Source organism: Triplophysa rosa, linkage group LG16, assembly GCF_024868665.1.
Source record: "Triplophysa rosa linkage group LG16, Trosa_1v2, whole genome shotgun sequence".
In the NCBI taxonomy this organism is placed as follows: domain Eukaryota; kingdom Metazoa; phylum Chordata; class Actinopteri; order Cypriniformes; family Nemacheilidae; genus Triplophysa; species Triplophysa rosa.
The window spans coordinates 10168752-10191505 of NC_079905.1; the positions used below are offsets into that span (position 1 = coordinate 10168752).

At 37.9% G+C, this 22754-nt stretch overlaps 1 protein-coding gene across 2 annotated transcripts in view; it reads right to left on the minus strand.

Moving 5' to 3' along the window:
- Positions 1 to 313: 313 nt before the first annotated feature.
- Positions 314 to 22754, minus strand: part of vps50 (VPS50 EARP/GARPII complex subunit) — a 132660-nt gene continuing 110219 nt past the window's right edge. Inside the window, exons 26-30 of one of the 2 annotated variants that reach the window (XM_057354235.1) lie at positions 21013 to 21109; positions 19361 to 19519; positions 10897 to 11018; positions 3177 to 3366; positions 314 to 1558 (exon numbers count right to left, since the gene is read on the minus strand). In XM_057354235.1, coding sequence (XP_057210218.1) covers positions 1439 to 1558; positions 3177 to 3366; positions 10897 to 11018; positions 19361 to 19519; positions 21013 to 21109 — 688 coding nt within the window. In that variant the 3' untranslated portion in view covers positions 314 to 1438. The remainder of the gene's footprint in view (positions 1559 to 3176; positions 3367 to 10896; positions 11019 to 19360; positions 19520 to 21012; positions 21110 to 22754) is intronic. The other variant, XM_057354236.1, reaches the window with a different exon arrangement.

The window sequence follows — 22754 nt, forward strand, 5'->3', positions numbered from 1 at the left end:
GTAGGTGACATATTAAAGTAAAAGTTTACCCAAAAATGAAATGTCTATCACCATTTACTCACCCTCTTGTCATTTTAAACCAGTATGACTTTCTTCTTTCTGCAGAACACACAAGATGATATTTTGAAGAATGTTGGTAACCGAACAACGGCGGTACCCATTGACTTTCATTTGTTTTGTGTCCATACAATAGAAGTGAATGGGTACGCCAAGGTATAATGGATAATTTGTGTCTAAAAAAAACACAGCAGTGCTGGTCTAAATATGTCCAGTAGGCTCTATAAATGGCAGCAGGTCCCTTTTTCTTCTGCTGACTCTGCGCTATGAGGTGTCCTAAGGGACATCCGGCCCTGCGCTCGAGTCTAACAGCAAGATTAGAATGACAAACAGAAGCATGTTCAGGGACTCAGACCGGCAACTTCATTTAAAAAAAATCCACTGAGAATAGAGCTGAGGATCAGCCATGCTACCTATGAGGCTTCAGCATGCTTGTACATCAAAATACAGTTCTCTGTTTTATCCAGCAAAGAATATCAAAGGAAAAAAGAGAGGTGGGTGGAACACCATCAGAGCACAAAAAATGTCAAAACCACCATCATTCATTCAAATAAGAATGTTAGTGTATTTATTTCTCCATCTTTCCTTCATCTAGGTACAGCTGAATATTATTACACAATTTCGTCATATTTCTGAAAACGGCACAACACAAAGCAACATATATCAGCGAGCGATATAAAGTCACTGAAATAAATAGCCCATCACAGCACAATGCATCACTTTTAACAGAAATGTATATAGAGTTGTTTTTCAAGTGTTACTATTAATATTACGGACAAACAAGTAAACACTTCCCTGCACAAAGGTTTCGACAACAATACTACAATATGTCTCTGGGATCAACCGGCAAGTGTCATATAAAATCAATGGTAAAGAAATAAGTTGCAAGGTAAAGCGCTGTCTGATGTGCTTGTGTAACAGGGCGAGATCCGTGACATAGCTATAAGCAACAGCAGCCTGTCAAAACAGGAAGTACATGCTTTCTCTTTAAAATACCAGAGACCCGCAGCGATGATGTCACTTTTAATGCTAAAAAGTGATACTCATGCTATACATTCCATTAGAAAATAAGCAAATACGGACTTTGCTATAGAAACCGCTATGAAGTTACTGTACTGTATGACAGTTCATGAGTCAAGTCATTATTGTTGTCATTCAAATGAAAAGGGTAACACTTTCATTACATACTGTCTATTACTACCATTCACAGCCCTCGTATAGTCACAGCACGTCCTGCTTACACTCCTTATGAAATATAAACAGCAGACGGTTGGTAAACAAAACATGAGCTGTGTGATGCTATGGATCCTGTGTACCAGTAAGAGTGTGTGTATGGGATTTCCATGATGATTCTGTAGAGCTTGGAGTAGATGGTCAATATTTATCTTTTTGGTCGGTCAATGTCATCGATAGCTGCGAGGAGCTTCTGTCTCGCCTTCTTGTTGATGTGGGACCCGAGGCAGACGTTGACCAGGTTGGTCAGCTGCTTCATTGAGTATTCCTGGACAGAAAAGTATAAGACATCTCTGTTGGAGACATTCTTTGCATTCACTGGTGTCAAAGGTTTCTAAGTGTAAATAATGGATGATGACCATCATGAACATTTCATATTCAAACTTTATTAAAGTCCCAGTGAAATTAAACATGACAATTCTTATTTTTTCATGGAATATTGCAGCGTTTATAGTAAATAGCTTATCAGTGTGGGTCATTTTCTTTTTAAAATTCATGTACCCTCATAATCTTCAGTTTAAATCTGAAAACACACTTCCGCCCTGAAATGACTATCCATCTCAAATGACGTAAATTAGATGGCTTGGGCGGAGCATCCGTTAACTCCTCCCCTTCAACTGTCAGTCTGCTTCAAAATGCAACAGCTGTCTTTACACATCCAATCAATTCACAGTGAAAAATGCAAGCCACGCCCACTAATTTTCTCCTTTGAAAGAAAATTTCACTCGGAAATGTGTCAGAATACGGAAGTAAAAACGATCGCAATTTCCACGGGGACTTTAAAAACGTGTTCCCTGGTAATTACTCAGTGAATGAACACCCATCCACGATTTTAGAGATTTGTGCCCATGTTGCATTACTTTAGATTTATATGCGCGATGATGTGTAACGTCCCCACCAAAGAAAGAAGTCGCTTTTAGCAACTCTTAAGCAACCGCCGTTTTTAAGACACAATGAAGCTTTACTGAAGCTGGTGTGTTTTATGTCAAAGATTAAAACGTGATAATATTTAGAGTTTTTGTTAATTACAGTTATTATTTCAGGCAATTTACCAAAGATCCATTAAAAAAAACCCATTGACTTTAGGGTGATGGAATCGGAAGTGCTAAAATGCTAACTCGCTTCTAGGGTTTGCATACAAAAACCTGTCTTCTCTGCGCTACTCTATTATCATTGAAACTGTCCATTAACAACTTCATTCAATGATTTCCTTGCATGCTGACATTTTAATACATAAAGGCCCGGTTTCACAGACAGGGCTTAGTTTAAGCCAGGACTAGGCCTAAGTTAAATTAGGATATTTATGTAGCAACATTCCTTAGTAAAAACTATGCTAGTGTGAATCTTCAGACGAAACAATAGCACTGACATGTTTTAGGATCTGTCATTGCAAGTTATTTTCAGTTAAGACAGCTCAAACTTGCATTTTAGTCTGGGACTATTAAGCCTTGTTTGTTCAAATTCAAATACAAATTTAACAATATCAAAGCTAAACAATATACTGTAATATACAGTAGTGGTCAAACGTGATGTAATTTGGGGGCATATTTGCACAACATTTGATTTTAATCCTTCCTCAGGTTAAACCATCAAAATATGAGGTTTAAGGTACAGTATTTATTGGGCAAAAAGAAAACTAAAGCATATCAGCAAATATGGGCTTTATTCGAATATACTGTAGAAAAAAATCCATTGACAAACAAAAAGCTCACAGGAAACCATAAAAATCATGTTTTTTTAATTATGTTATCATGTTTTGTTGTGTTAGTTAGCTCGATTTGTTGGAGTTGTTATTACTTAACCACGACAAAATATTGCTGTTTTTGACTAAATAATGTAATACAGTACTGGTGTGTATGAAGGAAGTTGTGTGTCAGCCATCTTACCCTGTGGTTCTTGATGAACTGCTCCATGTCATTTTCAGTTAGGTAGTACGCTTTGATGTAGGTCTCCACAAACTCCTTGTCAGGAATTGGCCTGAGGTCTGTGAGCTTCTCCAGCTTCATCAGAAACTGCTGGAAGTCCAACTGCATTAGCGCTCGTCCTTCATTACTGCATTTCTTCACGTTAGCGTAGCTGGAAGACAGCAGAGGAGACGAGAGGCGAGTGAGACAGATGCACAGCCTTCATGATTGCACAGCACACCATACATTCACTGTGAGAACCTGAGGTGAAGTGTCCCGCTCAAAGGCGGTTTTAACCAGGTCACCTTGTGCTTAAACCTGGATTGAACCTGCAACCTTTGACTCATTTGTCTGCCACATTTAATCCTACTTATTCGTAAAGAAAGAAAGAATTTATACAGCTTGTGGGTCTCAGTTACAGACGCGGGGCTCAGCATCCATCACAACAGTCGATTTACACCGTGGCCGCATCCAAGACAAGTAGCTGAAGGTTCAGTGCTGTTGACACCCCTGTTTACTTTTTGGCTGACAGCGGTGTAATTACTTTCTGTGAGGGGAAGATATTGCAGGGCCCATCGAGTGTATCCAGCCGTTTCATGTTCTTCCCAGACTCCTGTCACGTTCGGATTGATGGACGGGGGCGATACGGGACACACCTCAGCACTGGTACAGTGGCTAATATTGACACGCTAGCTGAATGACAACAAAGCTAAAATGATTCTGGTTGTAATGTTTTATTTAAAGCAGAAACTTCAACCCAAAGACAACTTCTGGTACCGTGTGTGGCGCAAAGTTGGGGGTTGTCATCAGCTTGAATGTTGTTGTGTGCATACTGTACATTACCAACACACCGGAGGTACATCTATAGCTGGAGGCAAAGACAGTCGAGAGTTCAACAGTTCCCAACAATACTGCAGGTTTCATTATCAAGGTTTTAAGCTCTAAACAGGGAATTATTACTGCTATATTTTCAATGTTATTGTAGTTTTATTCATATTTAGCTAAATAGCTTTTTTACTTACTAAATAGCTTTTTTAAAATATTTTTTTAACTCTGTCTTTATTGATTTTAAAACATTATAAATAAATGCAGAAAAATATAAAATGCCGTTTATTTTTAATAAAAAGTGATTTGATTTTAAAAATAACTATTTGATTTCAATTAACAAAAATGTTTTGATAGGTTTAGTAATCTATACTCTATTCACAATATAATATCAGACAGGCAGCACTATTAGTGGTGAAGGATGGCTGTTATGACCAGACATAGAATAGATTTAACAGTTCAAATGCCCTTTCAATCCCAGACGTGTACATATCCATCTTCAAACAAGTGACCCTTGACCTTACGATTCAGGTATACGGCTGGATCCTGCCAGAGGGTGATTGCCAAGCTATATAGGGTCACGGCCTTACAAAGCATTTTGTTTTGTACTGTTTTTGTCTCAGAATGGAAGAACATGTTTCTGGAACATCATCACATGCTTGTCCTTGAAAAAAGTCCATAACCATAAAACACCCCTAAAATCAGAGAAAAATTATACAATGTTCTTGTTCTGGAAGCACTTTAACCAGCCGTCACCCTACAATCCAGAACCAAGATGATGACAATCCAGGAACATGTCCTGCTCGAGTAAATGGCTTTAAGCCCTCAGGGTGTACAAGTCTTTGTCCTAATGTGTGTTTGGGATCGAACAAATCAGGAACGTTTGCTGAAGGTTTTCTCGAGTTCCATGAATTTTCCAGGAACATGAAATCAAACCTGATCATTCTTATTTTATTTGTGGAATATTGCAGTGTTCGTAATAAATGATTTTATCATGCAGGTTTATTTCGTTAAGTCATGTGTGCTGATAATCTTCTATCAAGAACATAACAATTATGTGACCCTGGATCACAAAACCAGTCTTAAGTAGCACGGGAACATTTTTAGTAAAAGACAAAAATACATTGTGTGGGTCAAAATTATCGATTTTTCTTTTAGGCCAAAAATCATTAGGATATTAAATAAAGATCATGTTCCATGAAGATATTTTGTAAATTTCCTACCTTAAATATATAAAAACTTTATTTTTGTGAGTGGATGGTCTGCCACAGTGCCCCTGATTAACAACTTCAAAGGCAATTTTCTCAATATTTAGATTTTTTTGCGCTCTCAGATTCCAGAGTTTTAAACGGTTGTATCTCAGCCAGATATTGTCCCATTCTAACAACTCATACATCAATAGAAAGTCTATTTATTCAGCTTTCAGATTATGTAAAAATCTCAATTTCGAAAAATTTACCCATAAGACTGGTTTTGTTGTCCAGGGTCACATATGTGACAATGGACCACATACTGTAAGGGTCAACTTTTCAAAATTGAGCTTTATATGTCTTTTATATACCTATATATTTGGTTGAGATATAACTATTTGAAAATCTGTAATCAAAATAAAAAATATATATATTGAGAAAATCACCTTTAAAGTTGTCTATTCGAGGCGCTGTAGCAGGCTGTTGCTACGAAGAAACAGGTTTATTTGAACACTCTATCGGTTTATGTTGTAATGGCGTTGTGGAGAGTAGATGAACCTGAAAGTGGAAATTCTAAGCTTTACAAAGATACCAAACTTGAGTGGGTAATTCCCAAAGAGCGGGAATGTTTGTTCGCGATTTTGCTGCATCCACTCACAAAAATGTTTTTTTTTAACATATTTACGGTAGTACATTTACAAAATATCTTCATGTAGGGCTGTCACGTTAAACCGAAGATAAATATCACGTGATTTATGCACAGCTTTTGAGTGAAGTATGGGAAAATGCTGCTGCATCCGAAAGCCAGAGGGCGCGCTCGTGCGGATACTCCAAATACGCACTGCAGAAGAAGACCATAACACGTTCTAGAATCTAGGAAATGCCTTTTTATCACTGCTACTCAAGCCTCATCAGGTATTTTTATGATAATAAAGTATATTTATAATGATCATGTTTGACGGGTGTTGCTTTTTCAAATGCACATTATAAGCGACTCAAACTCGCACTGCTTTTAGATCGAGCAGCATTTCCTACTCATCCCAGAGATGTGCTTCACGGACAAGCTACGCATTCCAAAAAAATATCAACACATTGCATATCGCAGCCAGCTCGATTACAATAGGATTTGGTGGTATCGCATATCTTCGTGGAACATGATCTTTTAATATCCTAATGATTTTGGGCATAAAAGAAAAAATGATCATTTTTCCCCATACGATGTATTGTTGGCTATTACTACAAATATAATACTTCTGACTGGTTTTGTGGTCTAGGGTCACATATACCTCCCCCCTACATTTTTTTCCATCCCAGAAGCCATCACAATCTAAAAAAACCATTGCGCTGTCCATTTCATGCCAACATTAAAAGCGTATTCTGGATGAGCCACATCTATACAGACGACAATAAAACTCCATCTCTGCTGATGTCCCGCAGTGTTAAACTGTCACCGGACTTCTCAACTGTTTTATATAAATCCTGTTCAATCTCTGGACCCCATGCTCGTCCTTCATGTACTCATGCGCTAGGCTTTATAAATGATTAACACCTTGAGCGACTAGAATATTTCATTTTTTCACATTTCATTGTACCCGTCTTCTACAGAGAGGCATTGTTTCAGCCGATGGGAAACCTCTCCGAAGTCAAGAAGTGTCATGTCAAATGTTCTCTCAGCAGATCTCCAGAACACAGAGGTGAGAAGCACACGAGCTCCCGAGCATTTCTGCGAAGCACAGATTTCTCACATCCTGAATGTAATACGGTGGGACAGGATAAGAATGATAGAAGGCAGAAAGACAACAGCTCCCTGGAGAGGACGCGGCTTTTAAGCTGCTTGTCACACCATGCCTGCAAATGTTCCTAGCGTTCATTTTCCTAGCATGAGGAAACCGCCTCTCGCATAATGGCAAGCAGATGCGCGCCTGAAGTAGAAACAAGAAGGAAAAATAAATATAAAGAAAATCTTGATGGATTAATCGATGAAGCTGTTCAAGAGCAACAGAGGATGTGGAAACGTGACAAGAAAAGCTATTCTGTGCATGGCAGCGAGTCAGAACAGACATTTGATGAATTCTCACAGAACTAATACATTTGAACAATCTGTCCGAAAAAAAACACTCCTCTGCATAAACGCAACGACGAGACGCTCCAAACGCAAGACCAATGAGGCAGCTGAAAATTTCTTGCCGTTGCTTTAAATCAAATATTCCACAGGTGAAGTTCTGCACCCTCCCCAAATCCCTCAAAACAATCACTGCCAGTCGAACCACCATTATAAACACAACAGCTCTTGGCACATTCTCTCCTGTATTATAGAAATAGTAAAAGCAACCTGTGAGTTAGGCGGAGGAACGAAGAAGAAGCAGAGACGTTACACTCTTCATGCTGGCTTGCAGTTTTTGTAAACATCACTTTGGTTTAAAGGTATTTGAGCAGGACATTTGGGTTATGAAGTATTTGCTCTAAAGTTAATTTATTGTCGGAGACACTCTTAAAAAAACAAACACAAGTCTGTTTTGTTGGCACATACAGCTGTCTTCAGAACATATTTTCTTCCATGTTTGTAGAGCTAATAGTCTGAAGCATTGTCCTCAACCTTAAATGACCTGGGGTCACTAACCAGCGGATGTTTTCATTCAGAGGCCAGTTAAAAACCTCATGCGAGTATACTACAGGAATGGATGGAGTCAGTGTAGTGCCAAAAATAGAATTATAAAACGGTCAGTCATTTACTTTATTTTATGAAATCTTGCTACGCATATGGAATAACCGTTTTATAAAAGCCATAAGCCCCGCGAAGCAGTGGGTTACAAGTGCATTTTATAACAGCTAAGGGGGTTTAAGAAAGAATATGCAGAATAAAGACAAGTTATTGTTATTAAAATTAATATCACATTTATTGATCAATCTGCAACATTTATAATTCAGTGTGACAACAACAGCCACAAATCCATATAATAAATCTCACAATCAACTGCTGAGTCATTATTCAGTAGAAGGAATAACTTGATATGATGTTTCCCGGCCATTCATTCTGATTAGCACGAGCGCTGTCACTCCTGTGCATGACTGCGTCTTCATCAATCCGCAACGTTTTAAATTAATAATGAAAATACTGAAGCGTCTGAAAAACAAAAAAGCTCTCCTAGGTACACTTTTGTTTACTCGGAGTAACTACTGTTTTGCCTTTAATCTGCATTTCTGCAAGTGTTGTGGCAATTTTAGTCCAGTCAGTGTCTGTTGAATTTCAACAGAAACAAACCACAGGAATGACACAGTCATCCAACAGCAATGTGAGAAATGAACAATGTGTGAGAGTGCAAAGATGCATGGAAGTTGTGAAAAAATGTTAATTTTGAACTGATATTAAAATGAATCTAAAAATCATTAGCATTGTGTTGTTTAAACATGAATATGAACTTGTTTTCATTGCAATATTCAAGATCTGCAAACATGGCATCTTTATTATTATTTTAACCAGTTTGTCCCGTGTCAGTTTCTTGCAAATAAATCCCAAACAAAATATTTTCACTTCGAATTTTGGAGAAATTGGGAGTCACTAGTTCACAGAATGAAACAAAAATGATAATTTTCCTTAAACACATATCTATAAATAGTAAATTCAGAAAAGTGAAAATTATTTTGGAGTGGTCTTTAAATTTGATCTGTGGCTGTTTTTTGCGATTATTTAAAATAATACTTATACATTCTCAGAAAAAGGTATAAAAGCTGTCACAGGGACGGTACACTTTGAAAAGGTACTAATAGATTTGTTTACATGGTTTCAGCGGCAACAACATAAACGTTACGTGGCCCAAACTTGACATCCGGTAGACCTCCGCAAAAAAACAATAACTGTTGAGTAGTTTTAATTTATTTTTATACAATTAATAAACAGTAAAATATTAAGATGAATTAATATTAATATCAATTGAATATAAAATGAATTGTTTTACTATAACCGAACATAGACCGGAAGTTAACTTCGGGCCAGTGCGAGCGTCCGATGAAACCGTCCATACTAGGGCTGTGCAAAAATATCGATACATGTAACTATCGCAATATTATTATTTTTTCGATAGTGTATTGATAGTGATACCTCTACTATCGATATTTTTTTAAATCATGTCATATGCATACGGCCAAAAGTAAGTGGAAGCGAGCATGGCGAAAAATATAAGAACGCTTGGAGCTCTCAGAGCTGATGTGTGGGTGTGCTTTGGTTTTCAAAATAAGTCATGGAGTAATGAGTTATATAAAATAATGCTGTTTGTAGGCTTCGCAAGTCATGACACAAGTTACCTGGCTACTGCAGTGCATTAGACAAAAAGTTTATTAAGAAAAGTAACAATGACATTTATTGTGCTTTCACAGATGTGACACCAGCACATTTACCGCACGGATGAACCAGAGGTTTTATACTGCCCATGTTCAGTGTTTTAACTGTAATGCACCACAACAGACAAGTGACTTGCGTGAGCCACCTTATTCCCCTCTGCTACCCACTTGAGGGGCGCAATCCACAGTTTGAGAACCCAAACCTCTGATCTAAAGGTCCATGCATCACACATCATGGCCACTCTGCAGAGGTAAGAGATGTTTTTACACTTATCCCTACAGAAAACCCCCGGTGGTGCACAGCATGTTGTGTTTCTAGCTCTACTTTTTACATTTTCTATTGAAAGTATTGCAATATATCGCAAATGTGTATCTTATCCAAATACATAGAAATATATTGTATCGTGACCCATCTATCGTGTTATGTATCGTATCGGGAGGCACTTGCCAATACACAGCCCTAGTCCATACATTACATTTGGTACCAATATGTACCTTTGAGGTATTAATATGCACTCTGTAGGTGCACCAGTGTATACACTTTTCAGACAATGTATTACACAACTGTTCAACAACGTTTAAGAAAACTTCTGGACCCGCTTGAAGGCCAAACCCACTTTAGCATTTCACAGATTTGGCCTCTTGGAGAGAATGGAAGAAAGCCACTTTTAAAAAAAGACTTACATTAGGCCTCGTGACAAAACAGGAAACCTTTTAGAAGAAACGTTTGTGGTCTGACGAGACTGTACTGTACTGCTATGTTTGGCACAAACCAAATACATCCCAGCACTCATGTAAAACAAAGCCTGTCGGCAACATCAATCTCTGGGGTCACTTTTCAACAAGAGGAATTCTTTGTGGCAACATGGAGAGAGACAAATTTAGGCAAATCCTTGAGGAGAACCTTGGGAGGGGGACATTGCTGTAAATGAGAAAAGTGAAGAAATGCATGTTCTTAAAAATGGATCACTGGATAAATGTGCTGCGTTTACTCGAGAGATTCGCAGGTTTAATATGAACATCAAACATAGACTGGGAGAACATCTCGCTGTAGAAAGCACTGTGATAATTCCCAGTTCCATTAACACCACCACTCACAGAAGTATTGACAGAGTAATATAATGTCCTTTACTCGCTAAATAACCCAAAGGACACATAATTAGTCTGTATTTATGTCTATATGATCCAACTGCTTATGTGAGCTAATCTCATTGTTTAGGAATAAACCTAAACAATGTGCCTTGCAATGGCTGGTATTTCTATGAAAACACTGCGTGGTAGGAAATTTATCAGACGGCAGGTCTCTCACACATGGATACCCATTTGGTTCAGCTAAACAGAGCTCTTACCCCTCCACTAATGTCCTGTTGGCCAGACGGATGCAGTGCTCCCATAAGACATTGGAAACTGGCAGGGGAATCCGAACTATTTTCGAAACATCTCCAAGCTTCTGGTTGAATTTCTCGAACTCCTGCAAAAAAAACAAAACATTTATGTTTACATGTAGCATGACCGCTCAACTTCTTATGACCAAAAATACACTGTGTTTGCTCCGTTGTGCACAGTGCATCTTTTTAAATACATATTTCAATAAAAATGGAGATACGCGTGTCTTTGTCTTTGAATTCAACTAATAAAGCACCCAACAATGAAAATTCTGTCATCATTTACTCATCCTCTTGTCAATACCAACCTATGACTTTCTTTTTTCCGCAGAACACAAAAGAAGGTATTTTAATAAATGTTGGTTACCGAACAGCGGCACTAGCATTACTTTTCATACCTGTCCATACAATAAAAGCGAATGGGTACCGCCGTTGTTCGGTTACCAACATTCTTCAAAATATCTTCCTTTGTGTTCTATGGAATAGAGAAAGGCATACAGTAAAGTTTTAAAATGACAAGAGGGTGAGTAAATGATGACAGAATTTTCATTTTTGGTAGAGCTATCACTTTAAGGAAGCCTTGTATAAAACGGCAGAATTTGTTTCTCACCATACTTTGATCAGAAACGCTTCTCAGGGGTCGTTTCACAGGACGTTTATTGTTAAAAAACTATTAGAAGTCCAACAACAATTGTCTTGAAATTTATTGTTGATGGTGGAAACTGTTGCGCAAGAGCTGCTTTGATTGCTCTAGCAGTGTAGCTTTGGAAGGAATCAAAGCTACACAACAAATCACAAAATGCTGACAGAGCGTTAAAAACCCGAAAAAAGTCCTCCTTGATTCATCCTTTTTTAAAACTCTCCTGCGCAACATAAAACTAAACTAAGACAAAATAGGTCAACTCAACATTCGATTAGTTGGTTGATGGACGACTAGTCTAGTAGTTGACAATCATGACTCATTCCTATTTAATACAGTCTAATACTGGATTTCCATAAGGTGGTGTTGGAACCATCTGGATCAAGTGACGTGCAGTCTAGAAATTGTAATATGTACTGTAGTAAGCCGCAAAAACTTTAATAAAGCTGTAAATGAATCACAAAATCAAAGACACGCAGACAGCAAACCTCTATAAATATCTCCAAGTGCCATATTGACCGACCAGGTTTTCAACCTGCAAGATTTGCCACCCCAAAAATCTCCCTGCAGCACACACGTCCAGATAAAGCCATGCCACGTACAAAACCCTGCGCTGTACAAGCCGTCTGCTCAGCGAGGTGTTGATTCAGCTGCGCTTAAGCCCTTTCTCTTTCACTTGTGACAGGAAAACACGCCCATAAGTTTCTTAACACACTGACATATGGCTCATTTGAAAGCCAAGGACTACATGTACCGTGCATTTGCACCTTGAATGTTGATCCAAAGCCAGAAGCAGTAAAAACGCTGCGAGTTGTCAGTGTTATTCACTTTCCTTTAATCTTCTGTATTAAGTGTAAAATATCCTGTTTATCTTACAACGTAGAAATATGGGTTTAACAGGAGTGCCGGCCGCAAAAATCAGCGTTGCGCTTCAGGGTCCAATTATAATTTATAGAGCCTGCAAGAGACAATTCACAAATGCGAAACACGGCTAGCAGATCAGATTATTGCTCTTCGTCATTGACAAGTATTACTCAAAGTAATGCAAAGTGAAAGGTCGTGCGGTTTTTGATTTCTAACAAGAAAAACAGACTTGATGTAAAAAAAGAAAAATACAGTAGATGGAGAGCTACAGTAAAACACTTTTTCGTATGGTTTTGAAATATGAGTTCTTAAGTGTCATATATATTGGTTCATTCTGTAAATGGTTACTGTAAATGGGCAATTCCATGCAAATGTCAACCTTAAGATTTTTTTACCCAAGGTTTTCACCATACTGATAGGTCAAATGTCAATATTTGGTGGTTTAAATACCCATGTGAGTTTTTAAAGCTTTTTTGTGTTTTTAAAGCATTTTCCATAGTCAGGTTTCCATAACGGTCCAAATTCCTCATAAAAGGTCACGTGAAAATTACATAACTATTTTATGTTCTATGAAGAGCCATCCCTTCTCCATTTGTTGGGTATTATTGGTTCCGGTTTGCACATTTTAATTCACAGAAATCCTATAATATAAGTTGTCTCTCAAAAACGTGTCCTTTTCTGTCACATCCATAACGCATGTATATTTCTCACTTTTAAAATAGAAACTGCATGCTTAGACTGATATTTTTCTTTTGTCTGGCCTCTATCACGAGGGCTTTAGTAGAATATAAACAGATGATTCAATATATTGGTAATAAATACAATAATTTATATTTCAAGTTTTGACTGAAAATGTCACATCTCTGATGCAGGAACATTATGCTTTTTAAAACCTGTATGACTTTCTAATGCTTGCATCTATTGTTGGGCTTAATTGCTGCTTGTTGTTCCATAATAGAAAAGATCTGAAATATAATGAATGTAAATGGATGAAGACTTTTCATTTATGAATGACCTGCCCTTTTAAATCAATTTGCAGTACTATACCAAAAAACTAATTTAACCTCAAGAGTTTGCCCAAGCGTCGGACTGAAATCTAAATTCAGTTTCAAACACCGAGGAGAAAATAACCTCTCCTTTCAAAATAACATATCACTACACAAACTGCTCACACAGTCCATAACAGTTAGAGAAAAATAACATATAATGCAGCCTATCGCCGGTGACCGTTATTAGACCGTTATTAAACCGTAACAGATCTAAGCAAATGTCCTTTAGCAGTCCAGGCACCTGAACATCATTTTTTCAACTGTCTATAAAAAGAAAGAGCGAGTCACTGCAGTATTTCCACACTTACATGATTAATTCGGTCCGCTTGGCAAACGCAGACAAATTGGCATCAACAAACACACTTGGCGGCGGGTTAAAATGACGGCGCTGGGAGAGACGGGCTTCACATGACTTCACAGGCACACAAAGGTGAGCATCGCTTCTTCATTAGCAGCCAAGCTTCCAACTGAAACTTCACCACTCGGTTCAGGACTTATGTAAATATGCCCTGCCGCCACATGATTATGCATAGTTTGGGATTCAGCGAGCTTCCTCTGCAAATAAGCCAAAGAGATAATTCAATTGTGAAACCCCATCTGCTCGGTGAGCCTCTTTATTTCAATGTATGTGTCGGCTATTCAAATCGCTCGCTATGCCCATGCAAAATGCATGCGGGCTAATGAGGAGAAGTTACGGAAGACATGCGGACAGTTGAGGGATACTTAACCGAGAAACTTTTCAACTGGCCTCTTTGACTCCCAGAGCCCGACTGTTTAAATAATTCACATCCTGACAAATAATTAATACCCAAGATCTTTCAATCCAGAGGAATTCATAAGGCACAGTCATTAGGCAAAGAGTCAAAAAAGAGGAAGAATAAATTGTGGACCAGACCATCTACTGTAGCATCCTCAAGGACTATCAAGGACTATAAGGACACACCAAGACTGCTCACGGAGAGCATCATGTTTGTTTGGTTTAGTAAATCCTCTCTGTATTATAATACGGAAGTAGCGTTTTCAATATGCCACATGTAAACAGTGACACACATGGGGCAATGACAGCTGTCCTGGGCCTCCATTCAAGATCTGAGATCCCACGAGTCTCTCCACAGGAGCACTTAACCTGAATAATCTCACTTTAAACACGCCGCTGTGTGAACGGGCATGTGCTCAACATGATGAGGTCCACCGCACATGACTTCACACAGAGACTTCATTTCACTTGAGAATTTATCTTCTGCGAATTTGCCCGGAAATCATTTACATTACATTTACATTTAGTCACTTAGCAGACGCTTTTATCCAAAGCGACTTACAAATGAGGTAAACAATGGAAGCACTTGGAACAACATAAGGACAACAAAAAGCGCAGTAAAACTAGTTTCATATAGCCTACCACAGTATACAAAGCGACGCTTTTTTTAAAGGGGCAACGAATTAAGACCTCAATTTTAACCCGAGCTTTTGTTATAAGAGGGAATCATTTTCAAACGAACATCCTATAAGTGTCAGAACTGAAAACGCCCTTGTTACTGAGATTACAACTGTTATTGACACCAGGCTCAGCGAACGCCAGGTCCTGGAATGCACCTATGGTTTAACACCGCCTCCACAGAAAAATATCAACGACTACTTCTCTAGCCCCTCCCACTGGTTCGCGCATGACAATTCTGATGTAACACAAGTTGCGTGGAACCAGATAGAGCGAGCAAGCAATAATCATGCCGTTAAAGATTGCAAAATATTGTGGAGTCAGTGCCTGGTTGTGGAAGAACACAGTCGCTGCATAACCTTCCTTCGGATTCCCACATTAGTAATGCGTGGTTGAAGTTAATTTTTAAAGAGGTTCCAGCTCACGTGGGTAAAACATTAACGCGGATTCCTTTGTGAACAAGGCACAGGTCGACGATGGATTTGCGGAGACTAAAATTAAAAAGCAGTGCTGTGCCGTCAATATTGGATCCAAAAGGAATGGCGCAGCAATCTTATGTGAGTAAAACATTTGTGTACATTGCGTCACTATTGCTTTGTTAGAGATCGCTTGATATGCCCTGTGTAACCTAACATTACGTCTCTAACAAATTTCACAGAACTCTCCAACAAAGTTTACATAAGCAAACTGCTATCCAATCATAGCGGTGGGCGTTTACTTCCAAGTCTTCAATGCGGAACGCCCATTCAAACCAATCGTTTGTCAAGCCGGCCTCAAAACCCGGGTAGAAAATAGCCTATTACTTATTGATTTTGATGTTTTTAAATGTAAAAACCACGCGAACGTCATAAGTAGACCTCATACAACAGTATAAAACAATAAACAAGCCCAGTTCATCACACCTATAATGGATAGAAAGAGTGGAAAAAAAATAGAAGCCAGAACTAATCGGTCAGGTGCTGACGGAAGAGATGTGTGTGTAGATCTTGTAGCAACGGGCAGATCATTCCACAAATGTGGAACAAATCCAGAGAAGGTACATGAGAGTGATTTTTACCCTTTTTGGGATGGCACCACAAGACGTCGTTCGTTTGCAGAGCGTAAGGATCTGGCGGGTACATAAGTCTGCATTAGAGAGTGAAGATAAGGAGGTGCCAAACCAGTGGTGGTCTTGTAGGCCAGGAGCAGAGTCTTGAATTTGATACGAGCGACTACAGGGAGCCAATGTAACTTAATGAAGAGAGGGGTGACGTGTGCTCTCTTCGGTTCATTGAAGACCACTCTTGCTGCTGCATTATGGATCATCTGTAGAGGTTTGGTTGTGCAAGCAGGAAGTCCAGCCAGTAGCGCATTGCAATAGTCCAGTCTGGACAGAACAAGAGCCTGGACTAGGCCCTGCGTAGCATGCTCGGATAGGAAAGGTCGAATTTTCCTAATGTTGTAGAGGATGAATGTACAGGACCGGGTGGTGCTGGCAACCTGATCTGTGAAGTTTAGCTGATCCTCGATTAAATCAAATGCGGATAATGAAATCAAGTTGGATACATGAGTTGTTGGGATATATATTTGGGTGTAACCTAAGTTACTTTTCTATTTACTCACTAATAAACCAGCCTGATCTCATTGTTTATACGTAGGCATTTGTACGTAAAGTTTACAATCACAAAACGTAATTTTTTGTATGTTTTTATTGATGCTGAAACATTGAATTTGGACGTATTACAACGTATAAAATGTAAAAGTTGCTTCCCCTTTTTTATGCTAAAAAACGTAAAATATTTACAAAGCTTGTATCTCATCAAGATATTTGTATCCGTGCGTTGCAACAATTGTATCGATAAGCGATTTTTAGACCCCTTAACCTACCCCCAAACCTAAACCTACCCATTTTACAGCGAAGATAAAAAGATATAAAATGTAATAGACTGAAATATGCAGGAAAATGACCATTTTAGTAACAATATAGCATTAAAAAGATATTTTATAGTCACAAATCCTACTCCTACCTCTTAACCTAACCATACATTTCTTAAAAATATGTACAGTATAAAGAAAAACATGACAGATAGATAAGTGCAATCACAACAACTTATTTATTTCAAAAATACCAAAAGAAGCCCAAATGACGGAAAACAACAGTTTTGTGTGAGAAACAGAGCAGAATTTAAATTGTTAATCACTGAAAATATCCAGATTATTATCCTGACCACTCCGTGAAAGCGCGCATTTCTTATGGTGTATTTTATGGTTCTATTGTAAGTCGCAGCATGTTGGAAAAAATGCCTTTGTGTCCTATGGTAAAAAAAAGCTATTACATAAGTAATGGTTAAACGATTACAGAAATGTTATTCATTTTAAGAGTTTAAAGTCTTGTTTTTTCTAAACGAGTTTACGAGGCAGCAGAAATCACACAGAACCGAAATCATTTCATAATAAGTCAACGAGTAAACTTTACGAAATGCAATTGAAAACATAATGCCATTGATATGACAAATACATACAATATAATAAATTAAATGTTAATGCTGCAATTATGATATTCATAAGGATTCATTTGTAAGTCTGTAAAGTTGTTCATATGTAAATAATTAACGTTTTATGTGTCGTCAATACATCAGTATTGTGTGTTTAGATGCTGTGAACACGTCAGTATTTGTTTGTGCAAACTTAAGTAAATATAAGTTTTATAGAATCACATTTTACGCAAAATACATACGAATTCTCAAGAGATCACGTTGAATAAACACAACTGAAAACCTCTCAATTTACAATAAAAGTCTTGTTAAAAACTGTGAGATGTGGTACATTAGCCACAAGACATCTATCTACATCCAACACTCCAAAGCGACACGAGCAAACCAAAACAGTGAACGTGATTCATCAAAATGATGTCGACGGATGAAATTAATGAAAATTTAGTTACATTCTTTGGATTATCACAGCAAAACCATCCTTAGTGTTTTATTTAAAACCTCTCATAGACAACCTAGGAGGTTGGAGAAGGTCTTGATTTTTTACAAGCTGTTCACACATTGACAATTTAATAGCGATAACTAAATAAAAATTCTTACATATTCTTAGTCACTTTTTGGAAAGAATTACATCTTAAAGATAACAGTAAAATTGATTTCAATGGACTGTAGTCCGGTGTTGGTTTAACAATATGAAAATAAAACAATATTTGTAATCTCTTAACATATCGCTGCTGTCCTTCTGAAACCTCGTATCTCCATATTTCGTCATTTTTATTATTATATAAATTATTAATGATTTAATCATTATTATTAGACACCCTTTATGTTTGTAACTGGTTTTTGCAAATATCTAACCAATAAAAAGTATTAAAGTGCTTAACGACTTTAAAAACACAGTATTTATTTATTTAAAAAGTACTGTGTTTTTTGTTTCCTGAAAAACAGCAAATTTGGACATCAACGTTAATGGGAAAAACACTTTTTTCTTTACAGGTATACAAATAAAAAAAACTTGGAGATTTGCCGAATCAAATATTCCAGCACTTCTTCAATCTGTCACTCCAGTGAGTGTTTGAGGGAACGCTTGTCACTTTCAGTTAAAAGCAGCACCTTCAGAACCTCCTGACAGTGACATTTTGACACTGCACATTTCGATCGCGGCCCATTCATTTCCTATGAGGTGAAACAGGAGATGAGTGAATCAGACAGGACAGCACTGTACTGCCAATGAGGCATGAAAGTTTCCTTGAAAATAAACAAACCATGCTGAAAATGACTACAAGGAACAGCCAAAAAAAAAAAACTGGCTGATCTGTACACCCACCACCACCCAGTGGCGGATTTAGGCATGGGCAACGTGGGCAGCCGCCCTGGGCGGCATTTAGCAGGGGCGGCACGCAATGGCCGAGAAAAAAATGTGCGATCATTTTTTGCAAACATTTCGTGTCACCATGCCGTCAGTTAAACTTATCGGGACTCGGAGCGTGCACCTGCCTCTCAGGGTGGTGTGTTAAAACTTTATGCCGAGCTGCGCTGTCCGATCAGCACACATGACATCAAATTCATTGCGAGAGCGCTTCAAAACCAAACTGATAAAGGTCGCATGTCCATGACAAATGTAAACGCAGCCTTACTGTCATCAGAATTAACCGTCCATTGCTGTACAGATTTCTTAAAATGGTGTAACTGGCAATTTTGCATTAAAGAGTGCAGGTCAGGGATTTGGCAAAGTTTTACTATTTAGTTTTAAAACACTGTTTATTTTATGTGCTTAACTAATTATTTATGTGTTTTTTTATATCTATGAAAGTTAAAGCAAGCGCAAAATGTTGCCGTTTTGCCAGAGGGGTTGGAAGCATTTGAGAGGGGGGTGGGTGCCACTGCCACCACCTCTATAGTGTGATAATGCGGCCGACCCATTACTCTGGCACATAAAACCCATCGCACGGCCACACAAACACATTACCTTTAAAAGGACATCCACGTAGACATTGTGCTGTGACATTATCTCTTTAATGTCCCATTTCACTCCCACCATCAGCAAAAGCATCTGTTCGTAATCTATGGCTTTGGCTGCCACTATCCAGTAAATGGGCTTGCGGAGTTCACTGGCTGTAGATACAGTCTGCAGAGGAAACAGAGCAGAGCTGATCAAATTAAACAGTGCGACAGCATCGGCTTGAGTGTGGTTGACAGGGATTTACCCATCCAGAATCCAAAGAGAATCAAAAGATAGTTGTTTAAAGCAATAAAAGTTCTTGTAGTTATGACAGTAATGCGAAATGCGCCTGGCAAAAGTGTACAGAACTATATTTCATTTCCACATTTTCCTGATTTAGAAAGTTCCCCGAATCCCAAAAGCACCACACATTTAACACTCGTAGCTCCAAGCAATGAAACTCAGAATTTATCATTTTTAATTTAATTAAATACTCAAGTTAAATAAGGACATATTTTGACTCACACTTATGTGAATCATTAACTTCATCATATTTCTGAATAAAAAGTCACAATTAATGAATCAGGCTGTTTATCAGAAGGACAACAGTGGAACGGCTATTGAATGTTTCAAAAATAACTTTTCTAAAATAAATATATAAACACACACATCCCCTAGGTTTATAAAATGGTTTATAAAAAACTATTACTGAAGTTCAACGAAAAAAGCAAAATATTATAGCTTTTAATTTAAATGATGTTACTATGTTCAATACTGTACTGTACTGTACTGTTTTACCTCTACAAAGTGTTATGAGACAAAACTTTTGAGGTTTAACCTAAAAAAATTCAATCTGTTTGTTTTTCTCTATATACAGCACTTCACAAATGTATTAGGTCAATGACAACCAATGTAAGGTTTGTGCCACAGCTGACCTAAATTAACAGTATTGGTGATTACCAAAATCTTTTTGTTTCTGTAATGTTTAATTCACTATTATATTTAAGCTCTTTCCTCACAGTTGTATTTCTAATGCTAAAATAATTGTTGTTGATATCCATGATTTTTGAATTTACAGTTTTTACAAGAAAGGCTTTTTTATTCAGATGCCCAATTACAGCATCAATAACAACAGAGACTGTGGAAAACAATGCCAGCAAGAATGCAAGCTGTTATCAAGGCCAAAAGACATTTGCATTTGTTATTATGCATGGATAAAGACTATTTCATTGTTTCAGTTATTTGCCTAATAGATGAAAATAACATTTTTAGTTTTTGACAGATCCCTAAAATATTTGTTTTTTCTCTTTTTATGACAGGTAGTCCAATACATTTGTTAAGCAGTGTATACATTTTCAAACACTGAGAATGCTAGCTAAGGCATGTTTCAATTGTTCTGAAGGTCAACATACTATAACAGAGGAGAACTGTGTCAACCTTTGCAAAGCACTGTAATATCATTCATTTTTCCATTCTATCTAATATTGTTACAGTCCATTAACAGGTGTTTTATATCGTAAAACCCTTCACACCAAATGACTAGAGCTCATCAATAGTGATTCTAAATCAAATAAGAGAAGTAAAATGAAAAACGATGCTGGGAACCTGTGGGGAATTGAAAAGGCTCTCATGGGGGAGACTGAAAAGGTCAGATCCATAAATAATCCGATAACACAGACCTGTGAGTAGAACTGCTGGAGGAAAGGCTTCTTGGCTGAAGGCATCATAGTGTCGAGATGGGGCTGAAGAAGCTCAAACTGCTCTGCCAGAAAAACTCTGCAGGTAAAAAAAATGACACCAGATTAGAGAAGGTTTCTGCAGGTCTGTTGTGGCACGCTCGCTCTGAACCACCACAGAACAGTTACCCGCAGGGAAGTGACTGATGCTAAATGCTGAAAATAAAGGTGTGACATTTGTCAAACTTACAATACTCTGCTTTTGATCATTTTTAGGCACGAGCTACATAAAGAATCTAAAAGCTGGCTTAAAGGTTTCTATTTTAAGGTCTAATAATACAACTGTGTTCATAATTTAGCATAATTCTTACTGAGCGTTCCCACCAAACGCGACTTGCGCGAATGAATCGCGCTATTCGCGCGTAGTTGGACGCTTGAACATTTTGAGTTTACTCGCTTCATTCGCGCGTGAAATTCACTTCAGAACAGACACAAATTCGCGTCATGGGAGGGGCTTCTGACAGGCGGCTCCAGTCTCGTGTATATATAGCTCAAATTGAGTAAAGATCGTTTTTTTGATTGTCCGACCTCCTCACTCACTTTCTTCCAAGCAAGATCCTTTTTATTCCTGTTTTGATAAAAGTAAGATCTATCGTACAGCTCCGGGTATCCACATACAGCAAAAATGATTTTGTCCTCCATTGTCGTTTCAGATTTTTGCCTCCACTCGCTACGTCATAATCACGTCACAACTAGAGCAAGCTCCTGATTGGTTAACGCGGCGCGAATTTTCGTCAAAATTCAGATTTTTCAACTCGCGCGAATCACACGTTACGCGCGTCAAACTCCCGAAACGCTCAATTTCGCGCCTCATTCGCGCGAATTGCGCCGCAGGATGTCCTATTCACATACTTGCAGTAAAAAATAATCAGTGAATCACCATCTTTGCATTGACTTAACATGTAAATCACTCGCGCTTTACGCTTCATTTGAGTTTGGTGGGAACGCAGCATTAAACAGCTGAATACATTTTTGTTTTGCTGTTTTGGCGTACACACCCTCAAAAAGTTAAATCATTTGAAAACCAAGATCTAAATAAGATGCATTGTTACTGGTGTGGAAAATAAATGTGAATATAACTGCTTGATAACCATTCGATTTTTACATGTGATTAAAGCAAACCAACACCAAGCACTACAGAAATCAGGTTTCTGACATTTTTTCTTCAAAAGAAAGAAAGAAACTGAATGAATCAGTAATTAAAAATCACTGATTCTCATTGCTGCCAATATCTGTGCACAACTGAGACCATCATCAGATTCAGTGCCCACCCACCAGCACAACACCCACAGATTTATGCTAATGAAAGCCCACATAGAGCGATAAGCATTCAGTAAAGAATCTGACTTGAATATTTGCATATAATATCTAATAAATTCTAGAAATTATGATTTGTAAGATATACATTGGAGATTTCTAACAGCAAACACTGGAATGAAAAAAGCAGCCCTTAAACAATGTTTACTGTCGCACGTTAAATTAAACTCCTGCCAGCCAGTGTGTTTGTTCATCACGTGTTATTTGTATAATAACTATTTATATTTGGGAGGTATTTCAATTTTAAACATTGATTCTTAATAAAAAACAACAACAACAACAACCAATATTCTCAAAAAGAGATTCCTCTCTGTGAAATACAAACTACAGTTGCATAATCCAATTATGAAATTAGGAGCATCAAGTAG